This window comes from Ambystoma mexicanum, chromosome 6q (genome assembly GCF_040938575.1).
Source record: "Ambystoma mexicanum isolate Mex_15411 chromosome 6q, UKY_AmexF1_1, whole genome shotgun sequence".
Classification (NCBI taxonomy): domain Eukaryota; kingdom Metazoa; phylum Chordata; class Amphibia; order Caudata; family Ambystomatidae; genus Ambystoma; species Ambystoma mexicanum.
This window is the reverse complement of record NC_090937.1, coordinates 1,039,311,506-1,039,325,233: the sequence shown is the minus strand read 5'-3', so window position 1 is coordinate 1,039,325,233 and position 13,728 is coordinate 1,039,311,506. Positions and strand designations below refer to the sequence as shown.

The 13,728-nt window shown below is 45.7% G+C and overlaps 1 protein-coding gene across 1 annotated transcript in view; it reads left to right on the top strand.

Moving 5' to 3' along the window:
* The window catches only part of PDGFRL (platelet derived growth factor receptor like), a 707,591-nt gene that overhangs the window by 67,571 nt on the left and 626,292 nt on the right, over window positions 1-13,728 (top strand). The window contains exon 2 of the mRNA XM_069631573.1: window positions 1,940-2,237. Within this exon, the coding sequence (XP_069487674.1) occupies window positions 1,940-2,237 (298 nt within the window). The remainder of the gene's footprint in view (window positions 1-1,939; window positions 2,238-13,728) is intronic.

Below are 13,728 nucleotides of genomic sequence, written 5' to 3'. Positions count from 1 at the left end.
AGGATCCGTTGTCACCGCAGAAGGCGACCGGAGAACCACATCCAGAAACTCCTCACACTTTCCACAAATGCCCGGAACTGTGCTAATAGTTGACCCATGCTCAACTGGCCTGATCGCAGAGTGGGACTCACCTTACAGAGGGGATGGGGAAGAATCCAGCGCAGAGACTGCATCATGGCCTCAAGACACTGGGGAAGAAACAAGAGACCGGAGACCACAAAGAGCGTGGAAGACACCTCAAACACTCATTGAGGAAATTAACTAGAGTTAAGTTCATGTTTAGTATTGGGGGGCGGTGGGTGTGGTGTCGTCAGATACCCAGGTCAGGTGACAGGCGACACAGGGACACAGGAAGGTGGAGGAGCGGGTGGCGGGAAGGAAAGTCAGTATTCTGTTGGACCTTGAAGAATAAAGGTGCGTGAACCACTCTTTGCCTCCCGCCTTGTGTGTTTCACGGTATGCATGCTTGAGGCTGGGGGTGGCTCCAGTAGGGCCGTCTTAGATCCTACAGGGGTAGTGCATTGACTGCTGTGATGGTTGCAGATGCAAGAGCCCTCACCCAACCCTGGCAGTATGGATCTAGTGGGACCAGAAAGACCCATGTTTGGGCACTCCGTGTTCCGCAGGCAATCACGAGAATCCCTATATGGAGCCGGTCGTTCTAGGGGGCTGGCCTTGTTTTCATACTACAGGAAAAGTGTCCCGTACAAACATATCCCCTCCGACCGCCCTGCAGCAGCAGCATTGGGCTGAGCATCTTGCCAGCATGGATTTCCTTGCCAGTGGGATCCTCCGCCTGATACCGTAAAGCTACTCCGATGTGCTGCCTAAAGTTGTGGGCTTCCCATTTGCGGAACAAGGGCTCAGGAGTTATAAGGAGGGGGTTGGCAATTGAGCAGGATATTCTCAGAGTCATGATGCACTGCTAACATTAGAGTCATCCCGTTTTTGAAGCTCTTAGATCTATCAAAGAGTACAATGTTATCCTGTTTTTATAATGACCAAAAATATGATAGTAATCGTGAGTGAAATTCATTACATGCCATGTTTCCTTTTCGCACCTAGGATAGCCTGAAAATGTGACTGTAATTTCATATTTGATCTGTCAGCTTTACTTAAACTTTATAGAACTAGCCCGAGGACCGTACAGGAAGTTGTGGGCCCGAAGACCAAGTTAAAGTCCCTGGCGCAGTGAGGGTGTTTAACAAGGTTTATAGTTCCATAATTCCTGGTACAGCCAGAGGGCATGGTCGATAATACTATTATCACCATTTAGGCTGAACTGGCCTGATGAGCCCTCAGGCTGAACGGGCCTGAAGCAGCCACGTCCAGCGTGATGAGGAGGGAGGGGCAGGGCTAAGATTGAAGCCGGTCCGTGTCCGCTATGTGCAGCCCAGTAAGTTGAGTGAGTGACAGGGTTGCATAAACCGCGGCGTATCTGCCAGACGTGGCCCGGCCGAAGATTCTGGGCTGTCAGCCTGGTGCTCTTTCTCATCACGGGGGTGCTTTCTTGATGACAGGGAGCACTGCACTTAGAGCCCTGCCCATGGCGGGGCTGCCAGCATGGCACTCTCTCTCATCTCGGGAGTGGTTGGGGGAGGATGCGGCTCCCACTAATTGGCCAATTTCTGGCCCATATTACTTTTCTTTCGAGTTATACCAGCTGGTATGTGCCAGAAATTCGCTAATGGGACATTGTCATGTCACTCTCTCTCGAATGATGATATTAATTATGAGAAACCTTAACCATTAATAACAAATAATATATAATAGTGACTACTCATGTGCCTTTCTCTTCCAAGCAAACTAAACAATAATATTCAAGTATCAATAAACTGCGTTATTTTAGTGTGTCACTGTAATACATCAGAATGTTAATGTTTCTGAACTAGTGTGTCAGCCATCTTAAGATAAATCACCTTCTTTCTGTTTCCATTAGTTATGGGCCAACAGCCACCTAAGAGTAAACGACCCAAGGAACCAGCGGAGAACAAAATCAAGCCTGCAATCAAACGTTTCAAACCCAAGATCACCAAACTGAAAGAGGGGGAGCCCACTGACCCCGCATCCAAGGGCCAGTCAATCATGACCCAAGTGATGGACAAGGGCCGCTTCCAGAAGCCTGCTGCCATGATGAGCCTGGCGGCCGGGCAAAACCTGGAACTACGATGCAAAGGCAACAGAATAGACTGGAGCTACCCCACCTTCCTGGACACCTTCAAAGACTCCAGGCTCAGGTGAGCTCCTGTTACAATATCACTGCATAAAACAGAGGCAGCATATTGGGGTTTCTCTAAGTGCCCTCTCAATGCAGCCCTAATGGCAGTGGAAGGGTTAATTCAAGATTTAAATCTTGCATGTAAATTGGCGGCACTACTTTGTCATTAAAGAACATATCATCCAACCCACCTTCATTTTATTTGATGGCAGTATTCGTTCCGTTGCTAAGATCAACATAACATGGAAACACAATTCAATATTTCTACCTGGAGATGTGATTTGAAATCTCTCTTTATTCACGTTTTGTAAACGTGGCTAGATGCCTTTCATTGGCTGGCATCCTGGGTGGATTCCCAATGATGTTTGCTTGACAGGTGCATTTTTATGAATTCTCAATATTGGCTCGAAAAGTGGCATAACATATCTTTGATTCACGGATGTCTCTGTTTCCTAGAAACTAAGGATGGATTCTGGTTTTGTTGTGGCACCTTCAATGAGACCACGAGGTTGCGATAATGCATTTAAATGTTTAATCGACACCGGAAATCATGATATCTAGGCCATTTACCTTTGAATGTCAATGTGGTCTTAGCAGACACAGTTCCGATGCTTCCAAGACGTTTCCTGGTGACTTTCATATGATTTACTTGTCTACAAGGTCTAATTATGCATGTACTAATTACAGTTTCATGATTGATCTTTCCCTTAGTGCATGCAAGATTTGCTCCAGACGCTGTGGCTTCTGTGTGATTTAGGGACACAATGGGCCTCATTACAAGTTTGCCGGTCTGGTGCCAACGTGGCCAGAAAGGTACCGGCACCGTTATTACTGGACCGGCAAACTACGAGTTCTGCGAGCGGGTGCCTTTCCACTCGCCAGGTCTGATCTCGCGGGAGGACCGGCACCCGCTTGCAGAACTTGACGGATGCACCGGCACCATTCATGAATAGCGCCGGTGCATCCGTCCTCCCCATTCGCATTTAGTCCAATGGGACTCGAATGGGAATGGGGAGTAATTTTTTCTGGCGCCCAGCAATGGGGAATTACCGGGACCGCCGGGGCTGTAAGGCCCCGGTAGTTCCCCATTGCCGGGTGCCGGAAAAAAAATGACTCCGGCGGCAGCTGTGCCGTTTTTACCGGCACCGCTACCGCCAGAGACTCATAATGAGACCCAATATCACTTTATAACTTGCATCATGGTCATCCCAGAATAGAGCTACTTTAAGTTTTGGAGAGTTCATCTTTTGAGTCAGTGTAAGAGATCGGTGGGCGAGTCAGCATTTAAAAAGGCCCTAATCATCACATGCTTTCAACATTATGACCCTTATATAAACACCTGTTATTTTATATTTGACCTTTTAATTCATAAATGTACCCATCCCAAAATACTCTCAGAATCAATGGCTATGATTAATGGCTGAAATGCTCATGCTTATTAGTTTGGGGTATAAAAGTGTTATTTCCCCACCCATATGGCCATTCCCACTCCTCACCACCCAAATCACTTCTTCATGAGAACTCTTTGAGGTCTCTTTATTCAAGCCTTACCATCAAACCTGGCACTCGAAGTGCCCGTCAGTGTTTTTTCAAAAGAGTCTTCTGAAAGGTAATGACTTAATTGCAGTTGTAAAAGCGCTACTGGTGTAATAAAAATGTCTTAATCGGGTCTGGCGTCTGCCACTCTATTTATGAGCACTATGTGTGTGCTTCACTTTTAAAAACAAGCATTGGCAAAGCCAACAGTTTTCGCCTGTTTATAAGTATTACCATTTGCCAGACGCTGCTATTTGATGTTCATGTATGTGTGCCATCTTGCACATACTACCTTCAATAGCCAGTGAACAACACTACCGCAGTGCCTTGCAAGTGCCTTTCCCATGCCTCCACAAATGCCCAAACTGTTGACATTGCCAGTGCTTATGACGCTGCTATTTGATGTTCATGTATGTGTGCCATCTTGCACATACTACCTTCAATAGCCAGTGAACAACACTACCGCAGTGCCTTGCAAGTGCCTTTCCCATGCCTCCACAAATGCCCAAACTGTTGACATTGCCAGTGCTTATTTTTATAGTGTCACAGTAGTGAAACTCTTGTTAAGGTCACATGACACTATACATAGAAACATTATTTTTTTCTCTGTAACTTGTGAGCTCATCCATAATGTGGCAAGCAAATATTCTGGACATATCTGAATGCTCAAGTCAAAGTTGGTGGAGTTTCAGGAACTTTTTCATGGAGAAGAATAATGCTGCCACAAGCAAAAGCTCCAGTGTGTCCATCACTTTAAGATCCTGAAACGCATTTCCCCAGGTGCTGTCAAACTGCTTCTTCCAAGGCATTGTCAGATACATCCTTTATTCCATGTGTCCCTTTATAGGTCTTCTTCTCCGGCAGACCACCGCACTAGCACTGGTGGCCTTGCCGGTTCCTATTCCGCCTGAGATTCAGACTCCTTGATTCATGCATGCAAAGGTGTAATCTCAAATACCAGATCCACTGCAAGGGCTTAGGCTCTGAATAACACTCCTGGTAACCTACCCTTCCTGTTCCGTCTCTGAGGCTCCATAGTTTCTTCCAACTGCGCAGCTGCCCTGCAAATACCGGTGCTTTGGAGGGGTGCTGTCAGGAAAATGTTCTGCTTCTTGTGTAGATATCTTACTCCACAGGGACAAGTGTTCATGAGAAGCTCCGCAACAGTTCACCTTGCGTTCAGTGTTTGTGCTCATGCTCTGGTCTCATCAGAAGATACAGCCCACCTGTGTAAACCACTGTCAAAAAAAGCTGGTTCCATGCCCATGCCTTTCCACTCGCAACATCTTTCGGCATTAGTGTCTCACCAGCTGCAATGTTCTCGTGAAAGGCCTCATCCATCCGTGTTTGTGTTCTTGACTCAATCCCACTGATATAGAAGACAAACTTTGCATGCCACCCATCATGTCCTGCATGTGTTGGTTGCCCGCTGGACCAATTGCCTAAGTGAGTTTGAGGTCTGTGGAAGTGCCTGTGCACCTGAGCAGTGTGGGGGGTGGGGACTCTGAATAGGTCTGGAGACCGATTACTCTTCACTTCTTTCCTGCCCCAATGGGGTAGAACTGTGCATCTATCCATCCCAGCCCTCCCTGCTTCTACGCCACATGCTTGAGGGAAGACGCCTGCTCATGTCCTGCATAGACAGTCTCAGTCCAATCGCATCCCCAGCAAACCTTGTTATGTCTTGAGGGAATGTTTTAAGGAGGAGAGTGTTGTAATGTATCTTGGTAGCTGAGGTGATGACATCACTGTACGTGGAATGTGGTGAGGTCAGTGTGAGTGGAGTGTTGGTGTGTTGTTATCTGAAGGGGATCCTATGCTTGGCAGTTAGAGGTATGCTGGCTTGGAAAGGACATGCCAAAGTTTGTTCCTGGCATTGAACTACAATAAACCTATTTAATAACTCACCTGCTGGTCCGGGTGTTCTTCAACTTTCAAGTTATTACAGAGAGGGGTTAGTGCCAGCCGACATCAGTTCCTGTGCGAGATCACCTAATCCAAAGCTTGACACCTGGCACCAAACACATTTAATGAGATAGAAAAGACAAAGGAATAAATACTTCCACTGTGATGTACAGTGCAAGAGATATACCTCCCAAAATCACTCAGGCACCACACAGCATCTCCCCTACAGCCATCAATAGATTAAGTCCAAATCAAAGCTCAAGAACAATACCCTTCAAATGCATGAAGGGGGAGAGCCCAGAAGGGAGGGGTAGGTTTATTCTTGTGTCAATATGGGGCCATCAGAACTCTTGGTGCACACTCTGCTTTGTCTTGTTTGGTCTGTGCTTCAGAGTTCTTGGAGTCATTGCAACACTTAAACAGTTTGGAACGGGTTTGTGGAAGAGGAACACGCATATGCGAATAGGATAGGCCTTCAGGATGCAAGTGCAACTCTGGTTGTTTCACCAGCTCGATAAATGCAGTGGCTTGAAGAGATACCGCGAGTCGCATCTCCAATCCTGGCAAAGCCCAAATGATAGTGACTGGAACAAGCAGCCAAGTAGGCAGAGGGTCCAAGAGTTTGTGGAGTGGTACTGGACAATGCATCTGCTTTCACTTGTGTTAATACGTGAAAAGAGCTCATGTTTCTCATGGACTAACGTAGAATTCAAGCATAAAATCCATGCGTCAATATTATGCGTTAATATTATGACTCATGAATGTTAAGCTTCTCAACATTTTTGTGCATTTGTATGGTGGGGGGGCATGGATCAGAATATCCATTACCAACTCCCACACCCTCTCCACCATACAAATGAGACAGGATTTATACCATCTGATTAAAAGGTTCACTGTCCAGCAGCCACCCTAAGACAGCAAACACGCCTGCGCAACTGAAACATACACATGAAACATGTCCACAAATTTGATCTTAAAATGTTATCTAACACCAAGCATTTCCACACTTCACAAATCCATTGTGTGGGTGCAAAAATCTCAATGTGACCCAGTCACTTGACACACTACTCAAAAGCAGCGAATTTCCAAATGTTGTCCAACACCTCAGACACACAGCTGAGATGTCTAACACCTCTAGACTCCACATAGATGTCAAACACCTCTCCTCACTATGCAACAGTGTCCCACACAACACACCTAACATAGATGTCTTAACACCTCTCCTCACTACACAACGGTGTCCAACACCAAACATGTTAACATAGGTGTCTAACACCCCGAGGCGGCACGAAGGTGGTATGTGGCCCAGAATACAAACAGCCTCGGCAACTCCACAAACCATCACACCCCCCAACTGGAACCGTGGTTTGCTAGTCTGTGGTTCCAGATAGTCATTAAGCATTAATCCTTACACATAACAGTTTGCATCTAAACACACACATTTATGCACCTCCACCAACTCAAAGTGCAATAAGCAGACACTTAAAGACATGGTAATTATAGGCATTTTAAATCAGCACTTATAAAGTTCCTTGTCCAAACCTAACGTTTGCACCTGTGGGGGGCGAGGAAGAACATTGTTACATACATATTATATCTCTAACCATTTGTGCAATAAATTTTCCTCCATTGATCTCCTTATTCACCCTTTGCACCTCCTTTAATTCTTCACAGAGGCCCCTACATACACCCTGCACGCATACCACCATTCCAGATGTTCACATCCAATGAGACAGGCCTCCCATCTTAGTCCACCATTCCTAACTCCATACTGTTTCTACAATTGCTCCTCAAACCCTGGGTCGCAATTTTGAACAAGCCTTGAAACATCTGTGCTCCACTGACAGTATTGTCTCTATCAACCTAGACAAAAGTATTTATTTTATTCAAAACCATAACCAGAGCGTCATTAATGCAATTCCCCCATTGCTCCCACATCGGTGCTCTGTACACTTCCCCCACTAAAGTAACTCCAGATCAAAATGACAGGTTTTTCTGCTGAACAGCCCGGTACCATGTTGCACGATCCTCTTACCATGTGCAACCACACTTCACATGACACGCAACAGTACCTCTGTTCTGTTTTCATATCCGGCGTGATACATAACTGATAACCCAGATTACCCGCACATCCGTTCTGCGGCTCGTTAGACAGTCCTGCTGGCTGGTCACAAATCTGAACAGAAGTCCCCACGATAACATGCAGACGATCCGACTAACTAATATTACTCTAGCCGCCCACACCCTCTCGATCCAAGGTTCTTTCCTCTTTTTTCCCTTGCTACACTTCTGACGTGGCTTTGGTAACGCATAGTCACAGTGTCTGCTTCACGCACACCACACCATTCTTGAATTATTCTGAGTTGCAGCAGTTGGTTTCAAATCCTCGTTCTGAATGGAACCTATTCTGTGCCACGGACAATCAGCGTCCGCTGGTGATGTCATCACTCTTCATCAGGCTCTAGGGTGAGTGGCGTTCCTATGCTATCCCTGGCTCTCTCTACTTGCCCCCAACCATGATGTCCGCCCACTAGAACATGCTGCATGCCCTTGTTTCGTCAGTTCCAGGTCCACAGCCAACACCAAGGACACTGGTAAGTTTCACATGGGAGCTCTGTTTACTTTTCCTGTCAAGCTCACTTACCATGGATCATAATATTGCTATTGCTATTGTCCAGTGGTCAGAGGGCCACCAACAACCAGGCACCAGCAAACAATTGTCTGCCTTGACAAACTGGTACATGGGCATGCTCCTGTACTGACCTTGGCATTGAAGTTGCAATTATTGCCCCACACTGGCCATACACAGATATTTGCTGGGAGGCTGGCTAACTGTAGCATCCGGGTTCTGGGCATGAAGAGATGATGCAGGAGGCATATATATATAAAAGGGAAGAAGTCTTTATTTATGTTTCAGGGCTAGCTAGGAAAGGGAGGTAGGAGCTAATCAGTATGCATCCTCGCTATTCAGATCTTCCATCCTGATTCCCAAATGACAGTCCTGGAACCTTGATGCCGCGTGAGGTTCCAGGCTACATCATCACCTTCCACTGCCTGCATCAGTGCACATGAAACAGGCCAGATACTACACATCCTCTCTCCTTACAAACACACACAACAGGATTCATAGACCAGGCTCTCAAAAACCACCACAACAAACATCCACCACAAACCAACCGGACAAACCAACCACATTCAAAAGTCATCTAAGTGTACTCCACATTCGTGTAACTAACATTCCCCAACAACCTGAAAAACACTAAACCACCACTTACTCAAGACAGCCACTCTCAAGTCTTACAGCTGCCACCTGCAAGCACAAACCTCAACCAAACTACACTCCACCACCTTCTCGGCTTACACACCTTCCACTCCGTCTGCCACACAGAGACTCGGGCCTGCCACACCCGCAGCACAAACGCGTACACATACGCAATCAACCACAAACTAACACTCAGCTACACAATCTCAAAGCACACAACACTTGTGCACATACAGAACCACCACTCATTCTCGCCAAAGGCACCTGTCATTTGCACCATTACTCTCATAATCCTCTACCCCCAAAGAAAAATTTAAAAGTGGGAAAAAGAGAGAAAAGGTACAAACTAAACAAAGAACACATGTAACGACTGTGGCTGCACAGACACAGCACAGGAAAGAAACACCACACAGGGAATTGATCGGAAACCCCATGGCGTCATGCTCTTACACATAGAATGCATTCACCAAAACTACAATTATGTGCAATCCGAATTTCCACTACGCCGGCTCATAACACCTCATTTATCTCCATACTCTACTTCATGGATAGCAATTAACCTGCTTGCCCATCAACATATCCAATCACTTCACCACTTATCTTGGCTACTCATTCATAAATCTCCATATACCTTTCATACACATCAACAATTGAACTTCATACTATAGTTCAAACTGGGCTCATAACTTAATCTGGGCTCATACATCATACCACTAATTTGACCATTACACCATATAATTGCATGACAAACTGTCTCATGGCCCAACACACTTAATTTATACTATGAACGTGCAATGCCAACTCATGCACTTCTAAAATGCCCATAAATATATGATAACTATTACAATCCATAAGCTGCATAGAACATTCCCTATCATAATATGCATTGAATAACATACAATTTATCAATCACATTTCTCTAAAAGCGCATATAATCCTAAAAGTCCATGGTGCGTCCACCTTTAATCCTGAAAATCCTCAAAATGTTAAAATACTTGCATATAACTTTTTACCTATTCTGTAATTCAAACGTATTACACACATTTCCTAATAGTCAATATTATCCTATGAGTCCATGGTGTGTGCACCTTAAATCCTGCAAATCCTCAAAAATATTTAAAAAACTAGTATTTACATGCAGCTCAAAAAGTATTTCGCGTTTTACTAGTTTCCCATTTCCCTATCAATCATGGCACTCACAGCCATTCCAACCATTGCGTACATTACTTTAATTCTCATTCCAATTACATTGCACCTTCCGAGCCAGGCGCAAGACTCAAACTAAACTCCAAAACCATGTTAATTCACTAACACACCATATTCAATTAATTCCGTCCATGCATATAAACAATTGCATATTATTTCCCCATTCTCAAAATGAAAGATCAAAAATACAGTTTATAGTCAAAGGGCCTCATTACGACCCTGGCACTGGTACCGGTAATCCCTTAGTGCCTGATTACGAGGTCCCTTTGCGGGTTCCAACCTTATGGAACCGCAAAGGGACCTTGGTGCTAATTACGGTACCGCAATTTGCGGTACCGTAATTACCGCCTTCCCCATTCCCATTATGCCCTATGGGGCAAAAATGGGAATGGGGAAGGGCCATGGTGAAATAGGGAAGTACCGCCCCGCCAACCTTGGAATGGGGTGGCACTTCCCCATTTCACCATGGCGGACTCGTTACAATACCACCATGGTTTAGCGCCAGTGTTGTAATGAGGGCCAATGCATTGAAATCATTGATGCATCGACATACGAACGCATCGAAAAAGATGCATCGATGATAAAAGCATCAACAAGCCATCTTTTACTACTAAAAGTGCCTTTCCATCGAAACCAGTCAATAGAAAATATAAATGGATGGGTTTCAATGGAAATGCACTTTTACATGTAAAAGATAACATTTTTTTTGTAACGTTAAAACGTTACATGGAGCTGTCCAGTGCTGAAATATCGGCACTGGCCAGCTCCGTGTAACGTTTGAATGTTTTTTTTAATATATTGGTGGGGTTCCCCCCTAACCCCTAACCCACATGCCCACCCCCCAACCCCAACCATAACCCTAACCTAACCTTTAATCTAACCCTAGCCCCAACCCTAACCCTAATTTAACCCTTAATCTAACCCTATCCCCAACCCTAACCCTAATGTAACCCTTAATCTAACCCTATCCCCAACCCTAACCCTAATTTAACCCTTAATCTAACCCTAGCCCCAACCCTAACCCTAATGTAACCCTTAATCTAACCCCAACCCTAACTCTTAACCCTAACCCTATGCCCAATCTAACCCTTAATCTAACCCTAGCCCCAGCCCTAACCCCTAACCCTAAAATTAATCTCGATAATGCCATTGAAATATAGACAACGAAATAGTCCTTCGATGCAATGGCTTTTCGTTGCTTATAATTCGATGGAATGGTATTAGCTGCTATACCATTTGATGAATTGACCAGATACCAAAAATACATTTTAAAACACTGTAATCAATTTACAATGCCGGCATTTCAGTTATCCCACTTCCGCAGAACAACAGAAGAAGGAAAAAAAAAAAAAACAGTACCTCGTTCACATTTACTGGAAGAAAAAAAATGTTCCAGTCACCAACACTGCTGCATTTCCTGTCGACATCTTGCTCAATACATTCTCCTTTGTAGACCAATCACCGGTAAAACGAAAAAGGAACCAAAATAAAACCAGTACCTCCTGTCTCATCGTCGACCCCACTAAGCGCAGCTGGTGCTTCACACAATCAGCGAGAAACATCATTTTCCTTTTATTGACAGCTGCATAACTTTTTGTTTTATGCAAGGCCGCATACTTCAACTTCTTATCTTCCCACATATGGCACTTCGCAGGGCCTCCTTTCAGCCTCCCCTCATTCATGACGCCCTGCCAGCATCTAAGCAAACTCAGACGACACTCCTTCGATGTGCGTCCCCACATCGGGCCACGTACCAATGGCCTTTCTTTTAATGTTTCTCGTCATCCAGCATTTGTAGGACAACAACAGGTTCGGAATGCAGGATGGCAAAACATTCGGGGCTCCGCCAACAGCCCATCACCATTCCATCACGTCATCATTTTCAAAATGCTTTTGCGTTGAGCAGACCTCGGCCACCGGGGCCTAGTAACGGTCACTGGGGAACACATGCAAGCATCCCCAAAGCCCCAGATACGGCTGCCCTGAGAAGTGCGCATATGCACTGGGCAAACGCTGCATCGCGCCTTCCCATTTTTCCACTCCTCAGCATTTCCACGTTATGCAGCCTGCCCTTCACAGCTACATTTCAAGAAATATTACAGTACCTTTTAAGATGATGAAGGGCATTTTCAGCTCACATTTTCAGCTCACCATGTACAGCTAATCTTCCACCTGCCTGCAAGGGAGTATTTGTCCCATTCCCCTACAGGATCTATACCTGGGGCACCATGACAGGACCATCCTGGACACTTCTCATGTCTCCACTACCTTTTCCTTGGCACAATTCTTCATTTCTGCTGATTTCTGGCCGCCATCAGCTCTGAGCTTCCATCTGCCATCTCTGCACTCATTTGAAAGAACATCCTCGTCGCCACTTGTAGTATCTGGGTTCTGGGTATGAAGAGATGATGCTGGAGGCAAGTGAGTACAAAAGGAAAGTAGTCTATTCAGATCTCCCATCCTGAGTCCCAACTGACAGTCCTGGAACCTTGATGCCGCGTGAGGTTCCAGGCTACATCATCACATTCCACTGCCTGCATTGGTGCACACAATGCAAGACCCATACTACGCTAAGCAATCCTTTTTAATAAAGAAAGAGATTAGTTATCTTCTTAGTTTGGGGGGCAGTGGATGTCCTCAAGCTGTCCTCCAGCACAGAGCAGGTCCTTTTTTCAGAAGGTAAGGCTTCAGCAGGTTCAGCTCATCGCCATTGTTGCAAAGTGGCTGTGTCCACAGATGACACAGGAAGCTAAGAAAGGTAGGCATCTTCATTAGTTACAGATGCAGGAAAGACAAGCCCAAAGATTCACAGGACACTGGACACAGATACAGTGGGGAACACCCACCGACAAGCCCTCTCGCTACCCAGCCTCTCTCCAACTGTCATCCAAGGAAGTTTCATCAGGCAGCACTCACACCACATTCCACTCTCCGAAAACTCATGACATCACATTCAGGCAAGGCAGACAAGACAGGAAGAAAGCGCAACACAACCGGGGTACTTCAAACTTGCTTGATGAGGTGGGGAATAAGCAGAGGTGGGAAGCGGATCTTGATGTCATCTGGTCATGACATCACATTCAGGCAAGGCAGACAAGACAGGAAGAAAGCGCAACACAACCGGGGTACTTCAAACTTGCTTGATGAGGTGGGGAATAAGCAGAGGTGGGAAGCGGATCTTGATGTCATCTGGTCATGACATCACATTCAGGCAAGGCAGACAAGACAGGAAGAAAGCGCAACACAACCGGGGTACTTCAAACTTGCTTGATGAGGTGGGGAATAAGCAGAGGTGGGAAGCGGATCTTGATGTCATCTGGTCATGACATCACATTCAGGCAAGGCAGACAAGACAGGAAGAAAGCGCAACACAACCGGGGTACTTCAAACTTGCTTGATGAGGTTGGGAATAAGCAGAGGTGGGTAGCGGATCTTGATGTCATTTGGTCATGACATCACATTCAGGCAAGGCAGACAAGACAGGAAGAAAGCGCAACACAACCGGGGTACTTCAAACTTGCTTGATGAGGTGGGGAATAAGCAGAGGTGGGAAGCGGATCTTGATGTCATCTGGTCATGACATCACATTCAGGCAAGGCAG